Raw genomic sequence first — 26,371 nt, forward strand, 5'->3', positions numbered from 1 at the left:
GGGGTCACCAGGGTGGGGCCGCCGCTGCCTTCCGCCGCCGCTGCGAGGCAGGTAAGCGCCCGACGCCGGGCCGCAGGTCGGCCCCGGGGAGCTGAGCCCGCCGGTTAACGCGGCCCGGCTCCGTGCAGGGCCGGTGGTAGCCCTTGGCAGGCCTTGCTGTGAGTGCTTGGGCCTTCGGCAGGGGCTGAGGCATCGCCCTCGAGCACCTTGAGTGCAGACCGGACAGCCTGCGGAGGGTAGCGATCTTCCTGGGAGGTCTCACCACTTACTTCATTTATTGTATGGGAAAAGTTTGTCGGCGGTGGGTTTGCACTGTGCGCTGTCTGCCCGGTGATCAGCACCCGACTCTTTCTTATGCTGTTGTGCTTTGGGCTTTCCCTGTCTCCTGCAGCACGGGGCTGATCTGGGGTTGTTTCAGTGGATTCAATAATTTGGCTGAAGAGCCCTTGCTATAAAGACACAGATCCCAAACACAGACAAAATTATTGTCCTGGGATATTTCCTTTCATCTCTAGGCCAATTCCTGCAGGCACCAAGACTGGCAGTAGCTGCTACCCAGCTGTACTTATTTTAGCTTTAGGGCACAGGGCATCAAGATGTTGTTATGAGTCCTAGTATGCCCTGGCAAGACCTTTTCATTACAGGGCTGGTCCTGTGTAGAGCTTGGCTTCTTCTGGGAGGTTTCTTCTTTTATGTGGTGGTTTGTTCTTTTCATGCTTCATGAAATGGCCAGGTGCCAGAGTCCCTCGTGCTCAGCTGTATACCCTCTGTCATCTGCTCTTGGCTGCTGGGGTTCATTTAGTGACCTCAATAAGCTGTCCTGGTTGCTTAGCTTGGGATGTGAGAATTGTCACTAACTGAATAGTAAAAGCCCCAAGGCTGTGTGGGATAGCGGAGCATTTTGGAGATAAGTTCTTCACTGGAAAAAGGAGAGGAGGCACCTCCGGGCTGCTCTGGTGGACGGGGGAGTTGTCACAGAGCTCTTGTTACCTGGAAAAGAGAGGAGAAGGAGGAGGACAAAAGGGGAACCCAGGTTTTATGGGAGGTGGTAGACTTACATCAGTTGTGGGTGTGGAATATTTCTAGCTATGGGAACTCAGATTATGATCTCTGACATTCTCTTGTGACGTTTTTTCCATGTGCCCGTATGGGAAGTTCCCTGTGCAGCTTTGCTGTGTGTTTTCCCTTCTTCGTTCTGTGGATGTCACTGCGCTGAGGCAGGTTTGACAGATTTTCCTCCCTTTTCCCAGACCTGCCGCTCCTAGAAAGGATTGTGCAAGGCAGAGACGGCATGCAGCGGATGTGGGCCACTGCTGCTGAGTTCTGCCTTGGGCCTTCAGAGACTATATCTCTGCAGAAGCTTACCAGCCTTCGCCAGTGCAGAAACAAACGTGGGAAAATACCGGCCCTCTCAGGGCTGTCTGCTGCCAGCATGTTGCTGAGCATAAATTGTGAGACTCAACACTTCCTCTGTTAACTCTTGGTAGAAATTGCTTTCCTTTCCTGAAAGCTGCTGTCCTTGGCTCTCTGAGACATGCAAGCCACCACTTAGGTATTAATTTGCACTTCCCTCTTTCATTTTCAAGCTTTATAGGACTGACTTTATCCTTTGCCAGCAAAAATTGTGGTTGTTTAGTCATAGCTGGCTAAAACTCCAAGCTCGTTTAACAGAAGCCCTGGTAGGACTGTTGGTATAATTGCTGGGTGTCTTTCCACAGCCAAAGTCATCAGCAACAATATTTCTTGATGTATCCAATAGTCCCTGGGATCACAAGATATGAGCTGGTGTTTTGGGAGGTGCTGACTCCAATTCCTTCCAAATTTGAGACTCCTCCCTGCTTGGTTGCTGCCCTGCAATTGAAGGCATCAGCACAGCAGCAGTCATGTCAGAGGTGTGAGTTGAGGCTCCCTTCTGCCTTGTGCGGGCAGCACACTAGCACGGATGCAGTAAAGCACCGTGGCACAAAGACGTTTGTGCTCCAAGTCAGCTGCAGCCCGGTTAGTGAATTCATTTCCTGGCTGATTCTGAGATGGCATGTTGCATGGTCATGTCTGCTCATCTGTGCTCTCGAATTCAGCTCTCCCTCCTCTCTAGGCTGCTCCAGCTGAAGTGACCATGTCCTTCTCCTGGAAGAGACGGTGTTCTTCCCACAGGGAGCCTCACCCCACATCCCTGCTCTGTGGGAAAGGTTTAAAGGGGACCTGAAAAGCAAACATTTTTTGGGAAATAAGTGGCATTTTCAGTTTTTTGTTTTCTTCCTCTTTAGTTCAAATGAAATTCAGAGATGGCTATGGAGGAAAGATGTGTTAAAGGGGAAAAGGATGTCGAAACACAGAGATTATGCTTTCTAGGGTGCCATACTAGGTGCTGCTTGCCTGGCTTCTGGTTAAAATGTCCTTTTTTAACCAGCTGACTGTTTTGTGCATGACACCTGCATGGTGATGAAGAGCAGCAGGTGGAAGAGGAAGTGGTGACATGCCCAGGACATAGCAGATGCCCTGAGAATGTACCCAGATCACATGCAACTATCGTGGTCACTTCTTTATCAGGAGCGTGGAAAAAGAATTCCCTGTTTAGCCAGGGATTCTTTCCATAAGAAACGGCTGTATAGGATGGTATTGTTTTTCCTCCTCAGGAATCATTGCCTAAAACAGGAAGCTGTTTATTTAGGTGATCCATATTTTACCAGCTGATGTACAAAGGGCAGTGCTATCTGAACTGACCTTTGCTGGGGTTCGTTTCCCTCTTGCCAGGCAGGTAGGATTTGTGCTAAGGTGGCCTTTGCCAAGGTGGCACAGTAAGGCTAAGATTATACATTTCCAGAATAACTCAGTGTTAAGTAGCTCAAAATGCAGGATGAGAGTTTTCAGTTGCTCCTCTTCCTCTACCCATGCAGTGTGCAGATGTGTTTTTCCAAAGAGGTCAGCATACTGAACAGACTTTGGGAGTCGAGATTCTTGTTAAAACTCTACTTAAGGTTTCTTAGTGCTTAAGAATCCTGCTCTAAGTTCATTTTAAAATCTGCCTGTAGGAACTGCACTGACCTTGGCTGAAGAATCTCTTTTCCTGGCCAGTGCAGTAGCATTGATGATCTCAAACTGTCTAACAGGGCTCTGCCTGTAGTCTTGTCAAGATTATCTAGACATTTCTTTGTGTCACATAAAAATGTGATTTCCCTCACTCTCCAAGTGCGTTGTATTTGGATGCTCCATTCCACTTCCAGGATGTTTGTGTCATGTGTTGGGAACTGGCAGGTGTTTATTTTTATTTTCAACGCAAGGGTTAGGTAACTGTTCACTGTTGAACACTGAGTTAGGAACGATGGTGGCCAGCCTACATTATTTCTCTGCCAACTGCAATTTATAAATGGAGAAGGGAACTGACATACCTTGAACGTGAGAATTCATTGCCCAGAACAAATGTGTGGCTTAATGTGTGTTTTATTTTTCTTCTGCTTCTCTCACTTGTAGTGATGTTTCATTTCATGTTCAAAAGTACATTTCAGTTATGCATTTTTTCTCTCTGGGCCCATTTGTCCTGGCACTCTTGGTGAATGTCATAATACCCACAATTTTTCTGCATTATTCCAGAGAGAGGACAATGTCAACATTTTGGGAGGGGACATTTGAAGGGCAAAATGAAGCAGGCTATGTTATGTCATGGGTTTACAGAACTGTATTACGATTTTTGTGGCTGCATTTCCTCTCATATGAATTCTCTTGAGATGCAGATGTAGAAAGTTTGTGTGTTTGTGTCTGCGTGTGAGGGAGGTGGATCTACACAATGCACTTTGAAAATGTCATTGGTAAAATTATGTAAATTTGTTCTCAGGGCTGGAAAATACATTAGGGTCAAGTTTAATTTTCTCTTCTGTCTCCAGAAGCGCAAGATTTCTATCAGTTTGCTTGAAGGATTGTGCATGTGGGTGTGACTTTGGACAATGTGCGTGGTCCCTGGGCCAGATAAGCAGACTGGCTCCTCTCCATTCTGTCAAAGCAGAACTTCCCTACAAGGGAAAATGGCGTCTTGTGCCATGCAGGGGGACTTTTTGGTGGAGGGGGTGTGTGTTGAGGGGTATGACAACCACGAGGAGTATGGTGTATTGTGCTTGTTTGAAGAGGAAGTTAACAGGCAAGTTAGCAGTGTTTGTAGCCACAATACAGACAGCTGTTTTTGAAAGCATCTTTGTGGTGGCTGCTTTACCTGGAAAGAGGCGTAGAGGGGTCATGGCCACAGGTACACAAATACAGGTGCCATTTAGAGGGTTAGTGAGGAGTAGAATGCTTCTGACCACCTTGTGCTGTTGAGGCTGTCTCCTGTCTGGCAGATGTTGTCATGGTATGGACCAGTCTTTGCACATTCAACCTAGCCCATGTGCTCTTTTTCCTCTCCATCTTCTGCTGCCCACCTCTGCTGGGTGTGCAGAGCTGCAGACTCACTGGAGCTGGATTCCCCGGCTGCACCAGGAGTGACTTTCATCAGCTCTTCTGTGTGATGAAGCAAGGGTAGTAAGGAAGGGCAGTAATCTAGCCCACAGCACAGATCCCTCCCTCATGTCCTTTGTGGCCTTTGATGCTGAGGTGAACTAGAGGGTTAGTATATTGCTGTCCTGAGCACAGAGGGTCATGTGCTACAGGAAACTCTACCACAGCCTCCTCCAGGCTGGTTCCTACCCTTACCTGGATGTATGCTGTCTTGAGATCTTATTTTATGTTTTTTAAACTCCAAGCAGAACTCCTTGTCACTTCATATTATGCTAACTGGCTCCACAGCCAGTTCAGGAGATTCTCCTGCTGGCATGGTCCTAAGAAACATTGAGGAGACCTCTTGACCTCAGCTTGCACCCTCTGTACCTATTTCTTCACAAAGGAACAGGCAGTTAGGAAGGTTGCTTCACCTTAGCCATCTTTTTTGTTTGAGGGTTAGCACGTTAAGGTGGGACAGGGGGAAGGCTACAAGGTCTCTCGGGATAGCTTTATAGTGCTGGAGTGGGCTGAGAAACAGATCTAGCAGAGTTTGCATCTGTACCTGGCAGATGGGATCATGGCACACATGCTTTGTAGTCTGTGCATTGCTTCCCTGTTAAAATATTTTATTCTCTACAAACTAGAGCCCAAGTTCAAACTGACATGACTGCAGTGTGAACAAGGGACTGATGCAGAGGGCGTACCTGTATTGGTAGTTCAGGTGCACCTTGGGTTGTTAAGGGGCTGAAATGGATGCCTTCAAGCAAATTTTCACGATCAGGCAAAGTTATTAATGAGAGAAGAAAACCAGAAATAGTTAAACTGTGCTGTTGGGTTTTTTCCCTTCTTTATCTGTATGGGTTTTTTGCACTTGCCACTTACAGAGAAAAGGGACTGAGCAGCTTCGTTTTCCACCTCCAAAAACCCTGTGATGTAACACCCGGCCTGATAACCGCAGCGATGACATGCTGCAAGTCACAGAAAGTTATTCTTGGTTTTCTGTAAATGTAAGACTGTCACTTGTGGAATGCTGTAAAAGCAGATACTGCGTGCCTGCCCCCTGCCTTTCCCTTTCTCCCCTGGAGGTCATCTAGTCCAACTCCCAGCTCCGAGCAGGTCCAGTTAGATCAGGTTGCTCAGGGACTTGTCCAGGAAATAAGAGATTCAGTATTAAAGCACTGGGAAAACCATGAAACATTTCAAGGGAATCATGTAGAAGAGTAATTAAAGTTGACATATGGAGGCTGAAGAGAGGCACTGAGTGATTCCAGTTCCTAGTCTCACACATCAGCTATGTACCACGGATCCCACTCCTACCTTAGACCACAGGTGCTGAAACTAAGAGCTTTATATTCTACACATGGAATTAAGAAATGGGGGAAAGGTAACAATCACAGCCACCCCTGCACAGCACAGGGTGGTTTCACTAACAAGTGCTTATGCATTTTGGGAAATGCATTTTAAGATAGCTGTTATTAACCTAAAAGTAAAGAGATCAGGTCCTAACCTGATGCAAACCAGTGCTTACTAACACCAACTGGCAAACTTTCCCCTTCTCCCCGCCCCCTTGCCCCTTCTCCCCCCAAGTTAGTGACTGTCGCCACGAGGGCTGTAAGGGGGACACAGGCGGTGCAGAGCAGGCTCCGCACCCGCGCAGTAAGAGCCCGGCCCGCTCCCCCCCGGGTTCCACAGCAGGGCTGAAGTGTTTCGAAAGCAACCTGACAGTGTCCCCAGGTCCTTGTGCCGCCCGGTGCCCGGGCTCCCGCGGCGAGACCGGCGCCGCCCGGCCGGGGATACCTATGCCGGTGCGGGGCAGCTCGCAGCCCCCTCGCATCCTGCCGGGGATGGGGAGCGGGGGCCGCGGGCATTCCCGGCGGGGCGGTCGGCAGCGGCGCTCCGCCCCCGCGGGCCTGCGCCGTCCCTATAAATGCAGCGGCGGCGGCTGGGGTCAGCGCCCGCTCCGCCGTCGGCTGTAGAGAACCGCTCAGCCCCGCCTCGGCCAGCCCAGCCATGCCGCTACCCCGCGTCCTGCCGGTGCTCGGCGCTGCCCTGCTGCTCGGCCTCCTCCTGCAAGCCGCCACTGCCGAGTCGGTGAGTCCCGCCGGGCCGGAGGAGAGGAAGGGTTCTCCCACCGCCCGCGCACCCCGGTAGGGAAGGATGTTCCTGGTGCCTGGGGTGGGTGACCCAGCTGCTCTCCGCCGCGCCGGGCCGTGGGTCTTTGCATGGCTCTCGGCTGGGGGTGCACTTGCGGGGGGTCCCACTTGCCAGTAGCCTGAGAGATGATGCCACCGCTACCCACCTGGTGATCTGCCCCCGGCCATTTGCCTTTCTCCGGGGAAGGGGGGGCAAAATGGGTTAATGGTAACAGGGCAGTTCCCATTCCTTCCTCCGGATCCCCTGCCTCCTTCCTGGCTTGCGTGCTGCCTCCTCCGTTTGATGCCAGAGCAGTGTTGTCCTGGCCCAGTCATGTCCCATGTAGACCTTTTGCTGTGTCACTAGGTGCACCCGCAGTTGTGCCGCTCCTCACGTATCTCTTTCTCCTCCCTGTGCACTGGTGAGCCTCGTCTTGCTCTTCTGTAATGAGGGCTGGTGGAATTAGAGCAGTACAGGGTACAAGGGTATGTGAGAGAAATGAACTGCTTTCCATTACAGCTTTGATATCCAACTGCTGGTCATGGACTTAAGTCCTTTAATCCCTCTTTTATTGTGAATGTGTGATGGGTTAGATACGTGCAATACATTACAGTGCCTGGGTAGGCTTTCCAGTCTTACCTGAGTTTGGTTGTGCTGGTACCTGGTGTCTTTCTATGTGTATCAAACCTTCCTCGCTTCCACATGGGAGTGAAAAATGATGCATTACCATGAAGGGTTTAAGAGTCTTTTAATTATATAATGGGGGGAAACAGTTTGGATGCTTTAAGCCAGGCACACGTGGGATCTTTGCAGTGAAGCAGAGGATTCTGCCTTCCCTGCTGTATGTGTCCATCTCACTGATAGTGCAGTCGGGGCAGAGCTGCTGAGATGAAGGTAACTGCAGGAGATCGGGGGTTCTCAAAGCTAGGTTTAATGAGCCACATTGCTTTGTTCTGAACTGAAGGCTGGGTGGGCAGATCAGAACTGATAAGGCTCTGCTGCTCGGTTGCTCTCTAAGAGGAACATGGGGTTGGGAGATTGCTGGTTGTGGAGTAGAAACACTCCCACAGAGAGCATCTGTAGTAATTGTTGGCTACTCTCTGCTAAGACCAATCAGCCCAAATCCACTTTACTGTAATCTGGTGTCTTTATCCCTGTTATTAAGCGTGTGAATCGTTCGTTTGAGAACTGGCCCAAACTAGTAGGGCAAACCTTTGGGGCAGACAGCATCTGGAAGTTGCATTGATTGTGTTTGGTATGAAATGCAACTTGGTGACCATGGGGAATGGAGTGGTCTGCAAGCATCGGATTTCTGCAAAGACAATAAATTTTGCACAGAGGTATCCTGTAAATCCTTATATAGAACTTGTATGGAGTATTTGTATCATTTAAGCTACCTAAGATGGAGTGTATGCTTGAGAAGTAACACTGGCCTACTATAAAGCCTTATCCAAACAAATTGTTTGGGTTACAGGCTGCTGAGGAGGAGTTGAGGATGATGCACTGTTTGGGAGAGTTCTGCTGGTGCTCCTCCCATATTATATTTTTTTCAATAGCACTGCCAAAATGTGCAGGGCTGCACAGCATGTGGCACTCTTTTTCTGTGCAGGCAGGGTGAAGACAGGTAGCTGTTTCTTAACAAGAACGGGGATTGTAATTCTTGTGCTTATGTAAGAGGATGGATTTTGAGAGTGATTCAGTGCTTGAGAATTTCCCCAGGCCTGTACAAACAAAAATGCCTTGGCTCCTTTCCCCTTGCATGGCTTTCTGGTGTAGATGGGATTTCTCCGTGTGAAGCAATCTTGGATGTGTAAGAGGGTGGGGAATATTACTGAAGTGCCGAAGTGTGACGTTAGTGCTTAGGCTGTGGGTGGGTTGTGTTACAACAGCCCAGCAGCTTTGTGTGAGTCTGTGTCTTGTTCCTGTGGGGTGGGGGGAGGTTCAAGCTGAAGCCCGACTTCTCCTGGTGTTCCCTGGTCCTCTCTGGTCAAGTGCTGTAGAAAGCAAAGGTTATGCAGGCAGGGCGCTCCCCTCTGCAGGCAGGGCGCTCCCCTCTGCTTGTGCTGCGTGAGGGTGGGGTTCCTGCAGAAGTCACTTTAGGGGCCTGCACGTGGGGATGGGCAGAAAGCCACCAGCGCAGCCAAGACATGGGATCAGTAGCATTGGTGAAGGACTTGAGGTCTGCCTTGCTTGGGCAGAGTAGCATTGTTGGGCTCGCCTGGTGCTTTTAGCATCTAAAAGCACCCCTGGCAGCACAGGAGGGAAGCAAGGGGTATTCCCCTGCAGCAGAGGTGTCTGCCTGCTGCAGGCTTGGGCTGTTCCTGTGTATGAGCTGCAAGAGGGCTGGCTCTGAGTACCCTGAGCTCAGCGGCATGGTAGCAGTGCTAACAGGCTGCAAGCTTGTTACAGCAGTCCTACTTTTCTGCCTTGAAGTAAGCAGAAGACGCTTCCATGCAGCACCACATCGTGTGTGTGCATCCCCAGCAGTGTAGACAAGCAGAAATCCAACCCAGAAGCTGCTGACAGAGGATTGCTCAGGGAGAGGCTTTGTGCTGTTTGTGAGCTCTGTTTGCTGGTTTAAAGCAATCATGCTTGGAGGCCTCCTGATTGGCAAAGCTGGTGTCTTGTTGATGATAGCTGTGTTTGGAAAGTAGTGCAGCATTATTAATGTTAAAACCAGTTTGGCTTGTCCTGCTGCCATTGATCCCAGAGGCTTGTTCTTTCTGCACTTTGCCCAGTTTCTCATCTGTCCCTCCCAATCAAATCAAGACGTTGCTATCTGCACATTTTACTTTATTTTACCTACTGACTTGGCAAACTCGTGGGGCAGCTGAACATGTAGAGCAAATCCTTCCTTTGCTTCAGCCTCCTTAAAACACAGAACAGCAAAATTAGTGTCTGTGGTGATGTCCCTTAGTCCTGAAGGGAAGGAGCCCATGACTTCTGGTAACCGAACCTAGAGCTGGCTATCGAGATGAAAAGCCTGTAACGTATAGAAAGACATAGTCTTTCTAGCACCTTGTATGTTGTTGAACTGCATGCACAGCTCATGGGGTGGGAGTTCAGGGGTGCACGGTCTCTCTGCAGCCCAGCACCTTGTCCATACTAGATGTGGAGGTACTGACATGTGTGGGAGCAGTCACCCCTGCAGTGCTTGGGGCACAGTCAGGGAAACAGCGCTGCTGCCCAATTCTCATCTGTCCTAAGTGCCTGCCAGCTCCCATGCTGGAGAGCACTTTCCTGTGGTTCAATTTCCCAAACAGCTTACGCAAGAGGCAAATCGGGGCTGAACCTGTCACTTTTTCAGACTCACAATACCAGAGACTCATTCACTCTACGAAGTTTGAGGCTGTTAGCCAACATGATTGCTCTCTTTCCTGCCCCTTCTGCTGTTGTCTCCCAAGGCCTTGGCACTTCAAGGTCCTGCAAAGGCCTCTACCGTGAAAATGTTTTCTTCTATGTTTCTTCCCCTCTCATCCAACCCTCTGTTAATGGCTTTACTATTGCCTTAAGCTGTCTGAATGGTTGGGGTGGGGAGGCCATTTGCTGCTTTTCTCAAAATGCCTGAAGTGGAGCCTGTGTGACCTTGCTATGGTTTTCCTGTGGTGGCTTACTGCCTTCTTGATATTGTGCCCCAGTTCCACCACGAAGCTGGAAGCTGCTAACTTGAGTTTGAGAGTGATGAGGGAACTTGGCTGGCTGGGCATGCAGACGTCAGCACAGCTCCTGCAGTTGCCTTCCCCTTCCCCTTCCCCTTCCCCTTCCCCTTCCCCTTCCCCTTCCCCTTCCCCTTCCCCTTCCCCTTCCCCTTCCCCTTCCCCTTCCCCTTCCCCTTCCCCTTCCCCTTCCCCTTCCCCTTCCCCTTCCCCTTCCCCTTCCCCTTCCCCTTCCCCTTCCCCTTCCCCTTCCCCTTCCCCTTCCCCCCCGACTCCTGGTGCTGGTAAATGCTCTGTTGAAAATGTGCTGGCAGCTTGAATCCACTTGGCTGGCTGTAAATTAACACTAGGTTGTGTTGTGTTTTGTGTGTGTTAAGTTGTTCTCCCTCAAATGGATGGATTGATGGGCTTTGTCTTTAAAACAATTTTTTTTTTTTTAGTTTGGTGATAGTGACTGTATTAACAAAGGAAGCATGATAACTGTGGTTCTATGGTCTCCAACGTAAGTGACTTAATCAAGTAATCTTACAAGTCAACTTAAGTTATTGTGGCTTGCTGATCCCACAGAACTCCCCAGCTATCACTTCAGCTAGACAAAACGGAGTGTCCATCTTTCAAGACACTTCCTTGCTCTTCAGTTAACATTTATCCTCTTCAGCCTGCTCTTAGATCCTTGCAGCTAGATTCTCCTCCTTCACTCAGTACAGCTTGTTTCTTTATGCCTTGTAACAATAGCAGGGTTGTTTTGCTTTTGCAGCCTCCAACTAGAAGCTAATGTAGTTGAAGCACTACAAAACCGGTGGGGACAAACCCTGCAGTACTCCTGACCTCCAGGCTGCTGTTGCGAAGCATGTGTGGCTGTTTGTTTGAGACTCGGTGGAATGCAAATGCTTTAGATTTAAGGATTTGGATGATTTGCACTAGAATGACATTCTTGTGATGAAACTGGGCTTGGTGGCTCTGAATAGAGAGGGCAGCCTAGTTAAAGAGTTTAACTTGTCCTAAGTTACTGCTTTGAGGGGCTATAAAAGATCCTACATTAATGACCTGTTAGGGCTGCACTTCTGGATTAGTTCAGACTTCCCCCCCCCCCCCTTTAAGCGTGTGCCTGAATGGTTGTCCAGTAAATGCTGTTGGCTCTGACCAGCTCTGCCCTGTATCGCCATCAGCCCTGACTCACAGCAGTCACACAGTGCTTTCTGGCACTTGCTCGACCTCGCAGCTCCCAGAGACTGCTGTCACCATCTGAGTAACAGCCCTGGCCCATTACCCAAAGCAATGACTCAGACTTCTGAGGTGCTGCAGCACAGAGGTGGATCTCTTCTTATGGTGTTAGAAAAGGGGTGACAGGCTGTCACGGTTTAACCCCAGCCAGCAACTACGCACCACGCAGCCGCTTGCTCACTCCCCCTGCCCCAGTGAGATGGGGGAGAGAATCGGAAGAGTAAGAGTGAGAAACACTCCTGGTTGAGATAAGAACAGTTTAATAATTGAAACAAAATAAAGTAAAATAGTAGTAGTAATAACAATGTAATAATAACAATAATAATAATACACAAAGCAAGTGATGCACAATGCAATTGCTCACCACCTGCCGAAGCTGAAAAGTGCTTGACTAGCATAAGCAGTACTTAGCAACATCTAAAACATGGGTGTGTTATCACCATTATTCTCATACTAAATCCAAAACACAGCACTATGCCAGCTACTGGGAAGAAAATTAACTCTATCCCAGGTAAAACCAGGCACAAGTGAAGCTAGTGCTGCTTGGCAGATGGTCTGTGCTGCCTCTGGCACAGAGTGCCTTCACTGCTACCTCTTGTCTGATCTGCCTCGGGTTGTGGCTATAGCGGGCAAAACCCTATCAGGCTCTGACATGACTGCTGCCAGTAGCTGAGTTGGTGTTGGCAAAGGCAGATCAGAAAATGGCCTTGTCTTGAGCAGCCACTAACTTGCTGTGGTAATTCCATGGTTGCTGCATCTTCAGACAGATAAAGTTGGAAATGAGAGTTGCATGGGGGGGAAAGGAAAGCAGCAGTATTATCTGAAATGACTGAAAGCGTTCAAAGCAAGCTAAAGGAGCAGAAAGCCTCAAAAGAGTGGGTTAAATACTTAATACTGAATGTGGAGAAAATGTCAGCGTAGGAGGGGAAAACACGCAAAATGTAGCTGTGTCCCTCTCAATTTCTGAAGGCTGGCTGACTTCAAAAATACACTTCTAAAAGTCTTATTTTTGCTGGAAATATGCACTCTTGTCAGTTTTATCCTTAAATCCTTTGGGGCTAAGACTCTGCTTATAAATGCCACGAGGCTGTTAGACAAATTATTGGGATAACTTAAAAATCAAAGCAGTAAATTAAAATCTCAGTTAATTAAAATCTCAGAGAGACACTCCTTGGGGCCGGAAGGAGACTGGGAGACCCATAGCACTGCTACCCAAGCAGCTAGTGTCATGTCAAGCAAAAACAAGGTTTCTTCTTGCTTAAACAAATTGTGTTCTGTCAGGGAAAGCAAAGCCTGCCATGGGAGGGATTTCTCTCTTCTGATGTTGCTCGGCCTTAGCTGCTGAAGGGGAAAAGGTATCTCCACCACAGTTCAACTAAAACTGCTGCTGTCTGCTGTAAAACTTGAATACAAAGCAATGTGGCCTTGCTCCATTTACCTTGCTGCGAAGCTAACCCCACACCCTGCCCTTTAGCTACCATTGCAGTCAAATTGTAGCAATAAAAAGAAATGTTAACTAGCATTCGTGACTGTGAAAGTGCCTGCCTTGGACTTGCACTGAAATGGCCTGCATGGCACAATAGCCAGAAATCTTGGTGCTTAAGGCAGGGTGACTGAGAGGAGCATGGCTGGAAGGGGGGTGCCTGGCGTGATGGGGTGCTGCTGCACTGGCCTGGAGAGGAGTGGGACCCATAGGTGGAGGGAGGGATCCTGGCCAACATGGTGCTAGGAGGATGGCAGAAACTTCTTTTGTGGGCTAGTCTCCCTCTTTAAAAACAGAGAAACTCTACTTTCCCCCATATGTAAATACAGTCCTTACTGCTGTCACTAACTTTGGCTTGGAAGACTCTGTTCCCCAGACAGATAAATATTTATTGCAAATCCACAGTGTGCAGTGGAGCAGATTCTGGAGCCAGGATCTTGCAGGAGACTGTTTATGTGCGGGCTGTTCTTGGCACTAATTCTAAATTTCCTGAGGCTGAGTATGAGGAGTCCTGTGTGTTGGTTACTAAACAACTTGCTAGTCCAGCTGAGTGCAGGCTTTGCAGAGCCAAGGAAGGAGTGACCAAAACAATACCTGAGTTCCTTCCACTCCTGTCTGTGACAGTGCGGGTGCAGAGGTGTCATCAGGGAGTGCTGGAAAACTGCTGCCAGCTGCTCGCCCCTTGCTTGGAGAGGGGAGGAAGCCTGGCCAGGAGTCCAGAGCTCTCCAAGAGAGGGAAATGCTCCCAGGAGTGACAGGTTTCCCAAAGTACAGCTGCATTATCCCCGATAGCACATGCTGTGTTTGCTGCTTTCTGGGCCCAAGCCAAGACAGCCTCTGCAGAAGTCAGGAATGTCTCTATTAAAAAACAAAAGAACCCACCCCCCAAAAGCCCAACCTCTGTTGCTGTAGCTAACTAGGAAAATCTCTGCTGTTGAAATGTTTGTTTGTATAAATGCTTACATGGGTATAGCCTGATAGTGGAGTGGCACGGATATTCCATCTCGTGCTTTTGTGCCGATAGCTTCCACTGCTACAATTTTTGCTGGTAGCTTGCCAACAGAGCAAAACTCTAAATAGGTAGCAGAAAGATCCCCAAAATGCATGTCATGTTTCTTGCCAAGTGGAAGTTCTGCTTGTGTGTGTGTGTCCAGGGAAATAGCTGTATTCTAGGAAAGGGCAGTGAGGGGGAAATATGATACATGAAATATCCCAAGCATGAAGTATCAGCATGAGAAATCATCCTTGATCTAAAAGCTGCTTTGCTGGAGCCTTCATATCCTTTTTTTTCTTCCACAGACAGGGATGCAATAGAAGCCCCTTGGTATAGACTAGGGTAACTCTGAGTGAGTTGTGAGCCAGAAAAACGGAATCCTTTTTTTAACCTTAAATAGATTTCTTCAACTTCAGAGCTGAGCCCTGGGTAGGAAATACCTACGATCAGGTTTGTAACTACCACAAAAATATAATCTCTTTATGAGCTAGGTGTGTATTGCTGCCTGTGACTGGGAGAACCTTTCCAAGGGTGCGAAAAGGCCCTGCTGCAGTTGTTTTCCTCCTGAGTCACGTGAGAGCTCCTGCTTTCCCCTCCTGCAGTTTTCTTCTGAACCTTATCTTTATTTGCTTCAGGGCAAGTGATTGACACACAGCCATCCACAACTGCCTGCTGAGCTTTATCTCCTCTAGCTGGAGGGGGGAAGCAGTCCTCTCCTTCCTGCTTGGGCTCTGTAGGTCTCTGGAGGTGGGCATTGAGTATTTAGAGCAGCTATTTTGCCACCCTTGCAGTAAACAGATCCCAGCAAGTGCCTGTCTGGCAAAGGACTCAATCTTTATGGCTTTGCTCTTGGTTGATGTCGTGGTTTAGCCCCAGCTAACTCTTAACTCTAGCTAACTCTATCCCAGCCGAAACCAGGACAGTTGATAATCAGGCAAGAGCAGTTAAACAAGAATTCATTCCTTTGTAATCTCTCCGTCCTCCTGCTTGCTTCCACGGCATGGCCTGAAAGGCTTGCGTGTAAGGTGTGGTCTGAAGAGAGCAGGCTGTGTGTAAGCAAATGCACGTGAGTTAAAAGGTAACTGAAGTTTGACTTTGTAAGTGCTGGGAAGTCTATTTTCAGCAAACAGAGCCCGGGAGGATTCATCCCTACTGCAGGGGAGGCACCCGTGACAGCCGGTTGCTCTGCAGAGCTGAGGATTACGGTGTAATTGTCACGGGGATTATACCTCTGCTGCCGCATGAGCCCCCAGGAGAGCTGCTTGCAGTGACACAGCTTACAGAATCACACAGGGAGTGGGGGAGTGACCCAGGCTGGGGCTGTGTTAGTGCTGGATATGCATTGCTGCGCCTGCCCCCACATAGCACGTGGGCTGCTGAGAGTTGAGCAGACAGGACTGGTTATATGGCTGCAGGGAGATGGATACCTGGTTGGACAGGGACTGGGGATGCTTCTCTTAAGTCACCCTGAATGAGTGACTGTCTTACCAGTCGAACAGTTCATCAGCCTGCATGTCACTCTTGCTCTGTCTTATTAAGCCAGACCCTGCTCACTCACTGCCTGTATTACTGAGCACAATTAAAAAAATAAATGTGGTTTTTTTTCCTCTTTGATAAGAGGCACAAAGAGGTAACATGCAATAACTGGTCCTGGGGTACTGGAGATGCAGTGCTATCTCTTGCTGCCAGCCAGGAGCTACCTGCAAGCCTTGGTCTCTGATTTCCCCCTTAGTCCTCAGAGGTGTTATGGATTTACCTTTGCAGCTCACTGTGATGGGAGTGCACCTGTACAGTGGCTGTCGGAGAGGAGACGGGCAAAGCTGGCTTTGCCCAAAGCCACTCTACCTGTGGTCCTGCTCTAGGACTGCTTGAAAAGTGTTGAGCAAAGGCACAGTAGTATTTAACTGTGTCTGGAAGCCTCGAGGTGAGCCTGTCATGCAACTAAACAGACACATGTGCCTGAATGGGAGCTGTTTAACTTCTCTTCCTTGGCACAGAGGCCAGTGTGGGCCACGTGTGCTGCAAATTGTGTGGGACAGACTGACCAGGAACAAGACAGAGGTAAAATGTGCTAACTCTCTGTGCTCGTGCTTGGAGGATACCAAGTGGATTTTTTTTTACTGCAGCTGATGTGTTCGAGTTAGGTGTGACCTAGAATGAAATACTGATATTTGCTTTTGCTCTCAGGACAAAAATTACTTCCCCCCCCCCCCCCCCCCCCCCCCGAGCTGGAGCATGGAGGGAGGAGAGAGGGAGTAAAGGGTGGTTTGGCGGGAAAAATAGACCCTTCCCTTACTAGTCTGGTAGGAGCTGCCTCTGCTGGAAGCTCATGTCGCTTCTAATAACTTTACTTTTAATGCTTATTAAGATGGCATGATAGACCTGTCTTTGCCTGTTACCTCGCTGTGTGCCTCCATCCCTTGGAGGTCAGCTCTATTTGGCTGACTTGCACCAATCTGAGCCACCCTGTTTCCAGTGCTGTGTGGGTCCTCTGCTTTCCTGGTTTTGGGGGACTGGCATGCTTCAAGGGGGTGAGCTCACCTCCCACCCTTGCTCCTTTGCACACTTTGCATGAGTGTTAAAACCTTCCTGGTTTGTGTGCTCTTGCAGGAGCTCGGTGGAAGTGAACTGTATGGAAATCCCCTCTCTCAGGCCTGGTGGTTTACAGAGCTTTGCATCCTTGCACTGGAAAGGCCCCATTGGATTCTGTGCTCTTTGGTTCATGATGCAGGACAGCATGAGAACCAGGGTGGTGGCTTTGTGAGAATGATCTCTTAATAACCAGGCTCCGAGAAGTGACATCTGCCCATAACAGCACAGGTCTGGGAAAGATGTTTTGTGTAATACTGCTTGGGAGGTGAGCCATACAACTGTCCACTAGTACAGAACCCCTGACAAAAGCCCCAAGAGCCACTTGCATTTATCTGTCCCTGCAGGCTACAAAGAGTTAACAGGTCTGCACCTCTGCTCCCTCTTCTGCCACCTCCCAGGCTGGCCCAGCTCCACATGCTTTTGTCTGGGAAAGGTTGACTCTCACCTTGCTAGTTTACTCCTAGACTTGTGTACACAGGGCTGGGGAGAGAGGCACAGGAGTGAATGCTGGGTCTCCATGCCAAAGTGATAAACTTGATAAAGAGCTCCCTGCGCTTTGGCTGCCCAAGTCTCTGCAGGTCTGACTCCCTTTGTAGCTTGCTGGCTGTGACCCTTCAAAGAAGCTTTTAATGAACTCTGGTGTGTTTGATCAGAGACAAGGGCCAGCCGTAAAAGCTAGGTCCGTGTCTGGAAAACTTTGTCTCTGCCCCAAAACATAATTTTTTGTTGTTGTTGTTGTTTTTAAAGAGTTTGCAAAGGCTGTGGTGAGGATGTGTGGGCTGGGGCAGGCAAGCTATTATTTCCCAGAGCTAGCCAGCGGCTGGGGGAATGCACACATTGGACAGAAACTTTGCTTGCTGCCTCAATAAATAGAGGTTCTTGCTCTGAGAGGAGGCTAATGGTATGCTGGGGCTGTAAGTGAAGGCCCCAGGAGCATGAAATGGAGTGGGGTGGGCTAGGGATAGAGTACAGCAGGGCTGCAAGCCCATGCCTGGAGTGTGATTCCTGTGCCTGAACTTAGCAGTGTCTGACTTCATCCCGTAGTGCAGCCTGTCTCAGGCTCAAACATGAGACCTCTGTGCCTGGCTTTTCCAGGAATGACGCTCATAGTTCACGTGCCTGACGTGCTCATTGTTTGGCAGGGAATAAACTCTTATTTTTTGGCCACTGGCAGGCAGGAAAAGCTTCTGCTCCCCAGCATGTTGGTTAATCCCCCTTTGTGCTTACTGGGGATAAAACCGCTTAACATGAGGAAGAAATCCTGGAACTAGGCTCCTGCAGAAAAGGTTGATTTCTCTACAGACCCCCTCCTAAGAGAGGAGCATATTAATGGTAGGGCTTGAGTTTGGCTGCCAGGGCGAGGTGGGGCTGTGCAGCTGCCCAGTCTGACTCTCCCAGCAAGTCCCTGGCCCAGTTCCAGTGCTGGGATAACAGGTGGTGGAAAGCAGACTCTGGGCAGCACCGGTGCCTTTCTCCAACTGACAGTTGCAGAAGATGTTAAGCTGAATGTGGCCAGAGACAACTTGGCAAGGGCTGCCCATTGTCCTGCAGTTGTCTCCTAGCTTTTTCCTCTTGGCTGCTGGCTGCCAGCTGAGGGGAAACATGGGCACCTTCCGTGGTGCCTCTTCACCTGGTAGCAGAGCTGTAGGGAGGAGTGAATCCTTTTGGAAAGGGATGCAGTATTTAATTCTCCAGGGAGCTATTTATGTGGCACTTGGGAAGTTGGCAGCCCTTGCTTTTAAGTCTCTGAAAGTGTCTGTGTGCTCTCTCACAGTTGCCTATGCGAGGAATGTGCCTGCTCCAGACCTGCCCTTCAAGCACAGCACTCCAGTGTTAATTCTTCCCAGCCTGCCCATGCCCCAGCTCCCAGGAGGAGCCTGCTCTCTAGGAGAGCATGTCTTGAAACCTGGAGGGTATAGAGGTGCCCAGCAGCCCTCTAACTCCCCTGACAGATGAATCTGTAAAATGAGGCTCACTGCCCACAAGAAGAGTTTCCCATATGGTTTGAGAAGCTCTTGTGGCTTCCAGGAACTTCCCCGTCCTTACTCAAGAGGATGATGAAGAAGGAGTTCAGGGAATGTGCCCATATAATCTTAATTATGTTTGTGAGTCAGTAATTTCCGTGTTATGTCCTCTGGCTTGTAAACACTGTCTGTCCTGATTTAAATAGGGTTTTCTGATGGCCAAACCTGGTGCATTCCACCGTGTCTACTAATCACCGTGGCTGTGTGCTACTGCTTTGCTCATGGCTGGGCTGATCTGGTGAGGCCAGCCTGCTGTCCAGATACTCTGGCCTCAATGCGTTTTTTCTTGAGCCACAGTCGTTAGGATATCAGCTGGCTGTGATTCATCATGAAGTATGGCATGAGCTGGCACAGGGGTGTGGCTCACAGGAGTGCTCTTGCCAACATTGATCTACCCTGGCACGGCAGCTGGGTTATACGGATCTGCAGCAAATGTGCTTCCCAGCCCTGGTGCCCTAGCTTGAGCAGACGGGAATCGGGCTCTTCCTGCCCCTTGATGAAATGGTCAGAAGCTCTCATGAGAACAGCTACTGCGTGCTGGCAGCAGTTTCTGTCGCAGGTTCTGGCTTTGGGTGGGTTTTGCATATCTTGAAATGAATTTGCCTTGGAGCGAGTGATCCATAACATTAGGAACGCCTGGTTCGAGGCCGGGAGGAGATTTCTTCCCAGCTGGTCTTCGTCCCCAGCCCCCTTCCTATCAGCTAATGCCAGGCTCAGGCAGAGTGGAGGCAGCGGGTCTGGGAGGAGAGCTGGCCTCAGCACTTCATGCCCTCTGGGCTGTTCATTTGGTTATCCTCCAGCAGAGGTGATGAGAAAACCAAAGATGCTTCAATAAGCTAATGAAAAGCACATCTAGTAGCCACTGCTCCTTATGCAAAATGAGAATCATCTTGTCCTGACCACAAGGCCCTGTTTGTGGCAAATCCAGTATGCTAATGGGCAGGGAAATCTAGGCTGGAAGCAGGGCTGGGGCTGTGGATAGAGGAAGCTGACACATGGCTTGTGGCTGATTGTTGGCCTTTGCTTGTGAGATCAATAGCGGATATGATTTGTCAGTTGGTGTCACCTCTGGACTGTGGGATGGGTCACACTTGGCTGGGTGAGCAGGAGGGCGGATCCCAGCTGCTCAGGATCTCGCTGCTGCCCTAGTGAAGCAGCAAGCACTGGGGCTTGGGTGGTGCCACCCAGCTCTAACTGTCCCTGTGAGTCTCTGATCTTCACCCCCGGTGAGCCTGTAGCTCATGGTAAACCTGTACCATGCCCTCAGATGTGCAGGACTGTGGAACACACTAAAAATGCACTTCTGGGTAGTTAAAACTTCAGGACTTGAGCCCAAGTCCTAGGAGACACCCAGGGAACATGTTCCCAGTCTTTCTGTGGGGACAGCATGAAAAAATGTTGACAGTTTAGCCCCCACCTATGGGACCCATCAGTCTGCATTGTGCTTCTTGCTGTGGGGGAAGGGGTCGAGTCCCCCACCATGGCGATGACTTCATGGCTGTGGAAGCGTCTGGAGCTGCTGGAATCTGTGGGCTGGTGTTGAGCAACGGGAGAGCTCATACCTGTGGTACCCTCACTGGGGCTTGCCCCAGGGCTGTGGGGTGAGGACAAATAGTTCTGGGGAAATTGCATAACCTTGGTGAGGATAGGACGTTTGAGTTTGTGGCTCCTTGAAGGTCCAAGCGCAAATGAGTTCTGGGGTGTAAATTGCTGTTCTGGCTAAACAGCTGATTCTCTGGGAGGCTGGCCTGCCACTTTGCTAATGTGGGTCTGTAACTGCAGTCATTGGGCCATGGGACTGGGACTTCATTTTACAGACTTGTTTGTTTACATGTGTTTTAAGAGGTGAGGCAGGGAAAGCTCTTCCTTCAGGCAAGTCATTATTTGATACTAAATTCTCTTGAACATCACACTATATTGCACTGCAATTCAGCTGAACTGACAGACCGGTTTTTAACCCTTGGGTGATAAAATAGGTTTGTTTTCAATATAAGAAGCAACAAATTGCCTGGGCGTGAGACTTCGGTGCTATGCAAAAAAACTGACCTGTAGGTGCCAGGCTTTTTCTCTGGGAATAGCAAGTCCTCCCAAATCCCCCCTTACCACAAACTTGAAGGTACTGCTTTTCCAAATGCTTTTGCTATAAACTCCTGACCAAGATCTTGTCTTATTTTCACCCTGTGGGTTCAAATGAACCTCCTGAATCTGTAGCCCTCAGGAAATTCCCCTCCCAGGCTGGCTTTCACTTCTGTTCCGAGAAATTCTAGGGGAATTCAGCTATTTCTAGGATGATAAAGATAATGCGTTTGGTGGAGAGGAAGTTCAGCATTTAATGTTCTTCTGATGGAAGTGATGTGCTCAGCACAGGCTCTGAACTCCTGACCTTGTGCAAAATGCTTCTGAGGAGTTGCCTGATACTTAACACTTTTCCACCCCTGTTTACAGGTGAGAGAAACTGAGACCATAGATGCCCAATGGCTTGGCTACCCTGCCTCTGGAGACTTGCCAGATGATGAAGACATTGGTGAATTCAGGCCTCACTTAACTTCTGATGGGTTAGATATAGATGAGTCATCTGGATCTGGAGGTAAGCAGGGAAGGGGGTAAATGGATCTGCCTCAGTTGATCCTGTGAAATTTCTTCCAGCACCAGCCCATGAGTGATGGGCTAAGTGGACAGCCAGAGCTCCAGAGGGAACTACAGTGTCAGGTGGAGATGAGAAAGCTGTGTGAATCATAGACACTCACAGATGAGAACAGTGAAAGTGGTTGTACCATGATGTTGAATCACTCAGGGAGGACAGATGGAGTCCAGCCAAGCTTGTCTTACTGCAAATGAAAAGGCATTGCACTAGCTGGATCCCTTTCCTGTTGAACTCCAAAGAACTTCCAATAAACTTTAAAAAATAAAAATAATAATTAAAAGAAAATATCTGTTGTTGAGGCAGTGTTAAAAGGCTTAAAGTTAGTATCTCAGCTGAGGCCAAACAAAGTAAAGGACTAACTGGTGTTCAAGTGAACTCTGTGTGACATGCAAAGTTCCCTGCCCAAACGAGTTTCTGTAGCTCGATGTCCCCTTTATGTGCACATTTGTTCTCTAAAAAGGAAAGAACAAGTGCTGAAATAAGTGCCTGACGTGTTTGGGCAGATCTGGTAACTAGAGGGTGGCGAACTATCCTTTAGGGATGGGTGGTGTGAGCATTGCCCTCCACTGGCATTAGCTTAGCAAGCTATAGCAGACCGGCTTTGCAGGGCAGCTCCTGATACTTTGCAGCAGGGGCCAGTGGATCCAGCTGAAGACCCCTCCCATGTGAGAGGTGTTTGTTTTAAGATTACCGTCTCATGGTCTTGTGCGATCAAAGCCATTAAATGGCAAAAGTACTAACAGATAAGAGGGAATTGTAGTCAGCAGAGAACAAGAGTCTTAATTTGTCTGCAGTTGCTGGTATTGTGGGAAGTGTCCAAATTCTTTAAAAATGGCATGTAATGAGAGGAAGGCTTAGTGTCATCATCTCTTTTTTTTTTTACCCCCCTGCAGACTACTCAGACTCTGAAGATGCCATATATCTGACCACCATGGATACTCCTGTGGTAAGTATTGCCTCTGGATGTTTTAAGTAACATGTAGCTACTCTGGTCTGTCTGTGAAGCTTTCTGAATACCCTTCCCCCTGCAAGATGTGGCATCAAGATGAATCTACCCGCATGAGCAGGAACAGTGTACTTGTAATGCACTAAGCAAACTTTCTTTTCTCTGTACACCCAGGTAGGCTGCGTGCTGCTTACTCATGGGTGTGGTTTGTCTATATTCTGTAGATATCTGACAACTATATCCCTGGAGATACTGAGAGAAAGATAGAAGGTGAGAAGAAAAACACAATGGTGGACAATGAAATAATTCCAGACAAAGCCGTACCTGTTGAAGAGAACCTGTCCAACAAGATCTCCATGGCAAGCACAGCCAACAGCAGCATCTTTGAAAGAACAGAAGTCCTTACAGGTAATACTCCACCTTGTCCTGATAAATCATTAATACTGTGAATCAAAATGGCTTCTATTGCTCCCTGTTTCTCTGGGGAGCAGTTCCTGCTGACAGAGGGGAGTGAGATGCAGTACCCTGTGACTACCTGTAGCGGGTCACTTCTGCCTTCTAGTCCTTAAACAGCAGAAGAGCCTACTGCTTGCCTTGCTGGGGTAAACAGCTTGGTTTTGAGCCTGCCAGCTGACTGTTGGCTTAAGTGCCCACACAAGTCATGTGGCAGCTGCTCTGCACCCAGATACTTCCTCAACAAGAGGCATATCTAGCCATAAATCAATGACGTCAGACTTTCATATCAAATGCAGGTATTTTCCTTCTAACCTCTGCCCAAGTCCTGCCTTTCCTGAGCCTTGCCAGGAACCAAACAACCCCTCTAAGGGATTTGAACACCTAGTCAACTGATATGAATCCAAGTACCTCTGTCTAGAGCAAAACCAAGCGACGGGCTTCCCCTCAGCATGTGGGACAGATCTGTCTCGAGGTATGCTTCATTAAGCACTTGGCCTGATGGTTGGAGTACAAATCTCGGCACATCTTGCTGACCTGCAGCCATCCTCCCAGTTGCAGGAGTGACTGAAAGAGTGGATTCCAAGGCCACCTAACAAAGAAGCTGATTTAGTGTGATGAGTAGGTGTCACAGCAAAGGATAAACTTCACAGAAGTCTTGTGGCCACCCTTGGTGTGAGGAGAGAGAAAATCTTGGTGTTTTTTTGTGGGTTTGTGGTTTTTGGTTGTTGGGGTGGTTTTTGGAGGGATGTGGTGCTGGTAGTGGGATGTTCTGTATAATTGAAATAGAGAGTCCCCAGAGTGTGCTCACACAGGTAGTTAACAAAGCATTCAAATCAGAGCTATACCATTTTCTGGGAGTTGATGCTGTTTGTGGGTTGTGGTGGGCTTTTTTGGGTGGGTTTTTTTTGTTTTGTCTCCATGCAGGGAGGATGTCTTTCTGTCAAAATTTCTTTCTTGCACTAAACTGAAAAAATTAACACAAACTGGTTAATGTGGAACATATAGAATCATAGAATCATTTAGGTTGGAAAAGACCTTTAAGATCATCCAGTCCAACCATTAACCTACACTACCAAGTCCACCACTAAACCAGTCAAGGGTAGACTAGACTAAACCATGTCCTGAAGTGCCACATCTACCCGTTTTTTGAACACCTCCAGGGATGGTGACTCCACCACCTCTCTGGGCAGCCTGTTCCAATGCTTGACTACCCTTTCCGTAAAGAAATTTTTCCTAATTTCCAACCTAAACCTCCCCTGGGGCAGCTTGAGCCCATTTCCTCTCATCCTATCACTAACTACGTGGGAGAAGAGACCAACACCCACCTCACTACAACCTCCTTTCAGGTAGTTGTAGAGAGCTGTAAGGTCTCCCCTCAGCCTCCTCTTCTCTAGGCTAAACAACCCCAGTTCCCTCAGCCACTCCTCATAAGGCCTGTGCTCCAGACCCTTCACCAGCTTTGTTGCCCTTCTCTGGACACGCTCCAGTACCTCAATGTCTTTCTTGTATTGAGGGGCCCAAAACTGGACACAGTATTCCAGGTGTGGCCTCACCAGCGCCGAGTACAGGGGAACAATCACCTCCCTGCTCCTGCTGGCCACACTATTCCTGATACAAGCCAGGATGCTGTTGGCCTTCTTGGCCACCTGGGCACGCTGCTGGCTCGTGTTCAGCCGGCTGTTGACCAACACCCCCATGTCCTTTTCGGCCAGGCAGCTTTCCAGCCACTCTTCCCCAAGGCTGTAGCATTGCATGGGGTTGTTGTGACCGAAGTGCAGGACGCGGCACTTGGCCTTGTTGAACCTCATACAGTTGGCCTTGGCCCATCGGTCCAGCCTGTCCAGGTCCCTCTGCAGGGCCTTCCTACCCTCCAGCAGATCGACACTCCCACCCAACTTGGTGTCATCTGCAAACTTACTGAGAGTGCACTCAATCCCCTCGTCTAGATCATTGATAAAGATATTAAACAAGGCTGGCCCCAAAACAGAGACCTGGGGAACACCACTCGTGACTGGCCGCCAACTGGACTTAACTCCATTTACAACTCTCTGGGCTTGGCCACCCAACCAGGTTTTACCCAGCGAAGGCTATGCCCATCCAAGCCATGAGCTGCCAGCTTCCCAAGGAGAATATTATGGGAGACGGTTTTCTGTGGTCGGATTGAAAGCAATTTCTGGCCTTTTCCAATAACATCTGCTGTTGCTGGAAATGCCAGCGCGTATGATGACCGGCACATGGACAGCACTGACTCTGATACTCTTGAAGCAGATTTTGAGATGTAGCTGATGGTTTGGAGTTGGACAGGAGTTTAGACTTCATGCTCTTCTTTTTTTCTTCCCCAGCTCTCATTGCAGTAGGGGCGGTGGGCCTCCTGTTTGCTGTCTTCCTGATCCTCCTCTTAGTCTATCGCATGAAGAAAAAAGATGAAGGCAGTTACGACCTTGGGAAGAAACCAATCTACAAGAAAGCCCCTACAAATGAGTTCTATGCTTAAACCTCAGCAGCACCTTGTGCCCATCAAGGGACAAACAGACTGTTTGGCAACACTGTGCCCTCAGATGAGATGTGCTGAACAAATGCTCTTTTTGGATTAAATTTCAAAGTGACTTCAAGAAAAAACAAACTTCCTACATGACCCTTCCCATCCTGCTCAGCTAACAAGGGCCCAATGAAATACAAAGAGTCTGAAAAAACCCCCTCAGTGTATATATTCCCCACCCCTAAGTCAGTGTAAAAAGAATAAAGATGCCAAATTTTCTGCTTGGTTTTATAGAGATTATATAAACACAAAACAGACTGTATGGAAGCAAACACCGTGTGTTTGCATCCAGTGTGCTGTGCTCAGATTGGCTGCTTCTATAGAAGATGGCTTTTTTTATAAACCTTGCTAATAGATGTCTTGCAGCAGGCTGTTGATGTGAAGCATTTTTGTGGAGAACTATTTATGAATCTCTTACACTACAGATAATGTTGCCTTATCGGGGAGTAAAAGGCCTGTGGGGGCTTAAAATCCCTGAATGCCATAAAGGGCCTATGGGAATGTCTTCCCCAGGAGGCTTCTGTCTCTTCCTGTTGGCCCCAGGCAAGGGTCATTAGTCCATGAAATCAGGACAGCCAGTTTTGTTCGGCTGTGATGACACCCTTTCCTTGCCTTCAGTATCTTACCTTTTTTTAAGGATTGCTTGTAGGATTTTGTTATAAAAAAAATTTAAAGAAAATAGCCTAATGTTTATATAAAGTTTGTAGAAATTGTTTTGAAATAATAAAAAAATCTACTTTTTTAATTTCCTCAGATTTATTTTTTCAATCCCTTTGTGTTTCCTTTGGCTGGGCATTTCACTAGAGATGTTGTTTTATATGATTCATATTCTGAACCGAAGCAGAGTTAGCTAGTGTGTTACAGGTTTCTCCTAATTCTGTAGCAGCTACTGTAGAGGGTAAAAGATATTTATGGTTTTCCTGTAAATTTTTTAGGATTTTTTTTTAAAAGAATTATTTATAGTTTCTGAAATGTCTGCTTTTCTCATTTGGTAACTTTTATCCTTCTTATGCAAAACACTAATATAATGAGTCTCTGTGAAAACTATTTAAGCTTTATTCTGTGAATTTTAATTATAAATTCAAGGCACTAACTTATAGGATTATTCTGTATGAATGCAATTTTGCATAATATGATTGAAGTAGGCAAAAGACGAGAGTACTTCTAGCCTGTAATGTATTATAATCAGTCCTATAGAGCTATATATTATAAA

General features: G+C 48.4%; 1 protein-coding gene across 1 annotated transcript; it reads left to right on the forward strand.

The window, feature by feature from the left end:
* Positions 1-25,903, forward strand: SDC4 (syndecan 4; the record flags this gene model as incomplete). Its single annotated transcript, XM_075721363.1, has 5 exons — positions 1-51; positions 21,019-21,160; positions 22,111-22,163; positions 22,388-22,571; positions 24,962-25,903. Coding segments are annotated over 5 exons (582 nt in total), but the record flags the coding sequence as incomplete, so codon positions are not given.
* Positions 25,904-26,371: the final 468 nt, after the last annotated feature.

The sequence above is a fragment of the Pelecanus crispus genome, chromosome 14, assembly GCF_030463565.1.
Source record: "Pelecanus crispus isolate bPelCri1 chromosome 14, bPelCri1.pri, whole genome shotgun sequence".
In the NCBI taxonomy this organism is placed as follows: domain Eukaryota; kingdom Metazoa; phylum Chordata; class Aves; order Pelecaniformes; family Pelecanidae; genus Pelecanus; species Pelecanus crispus.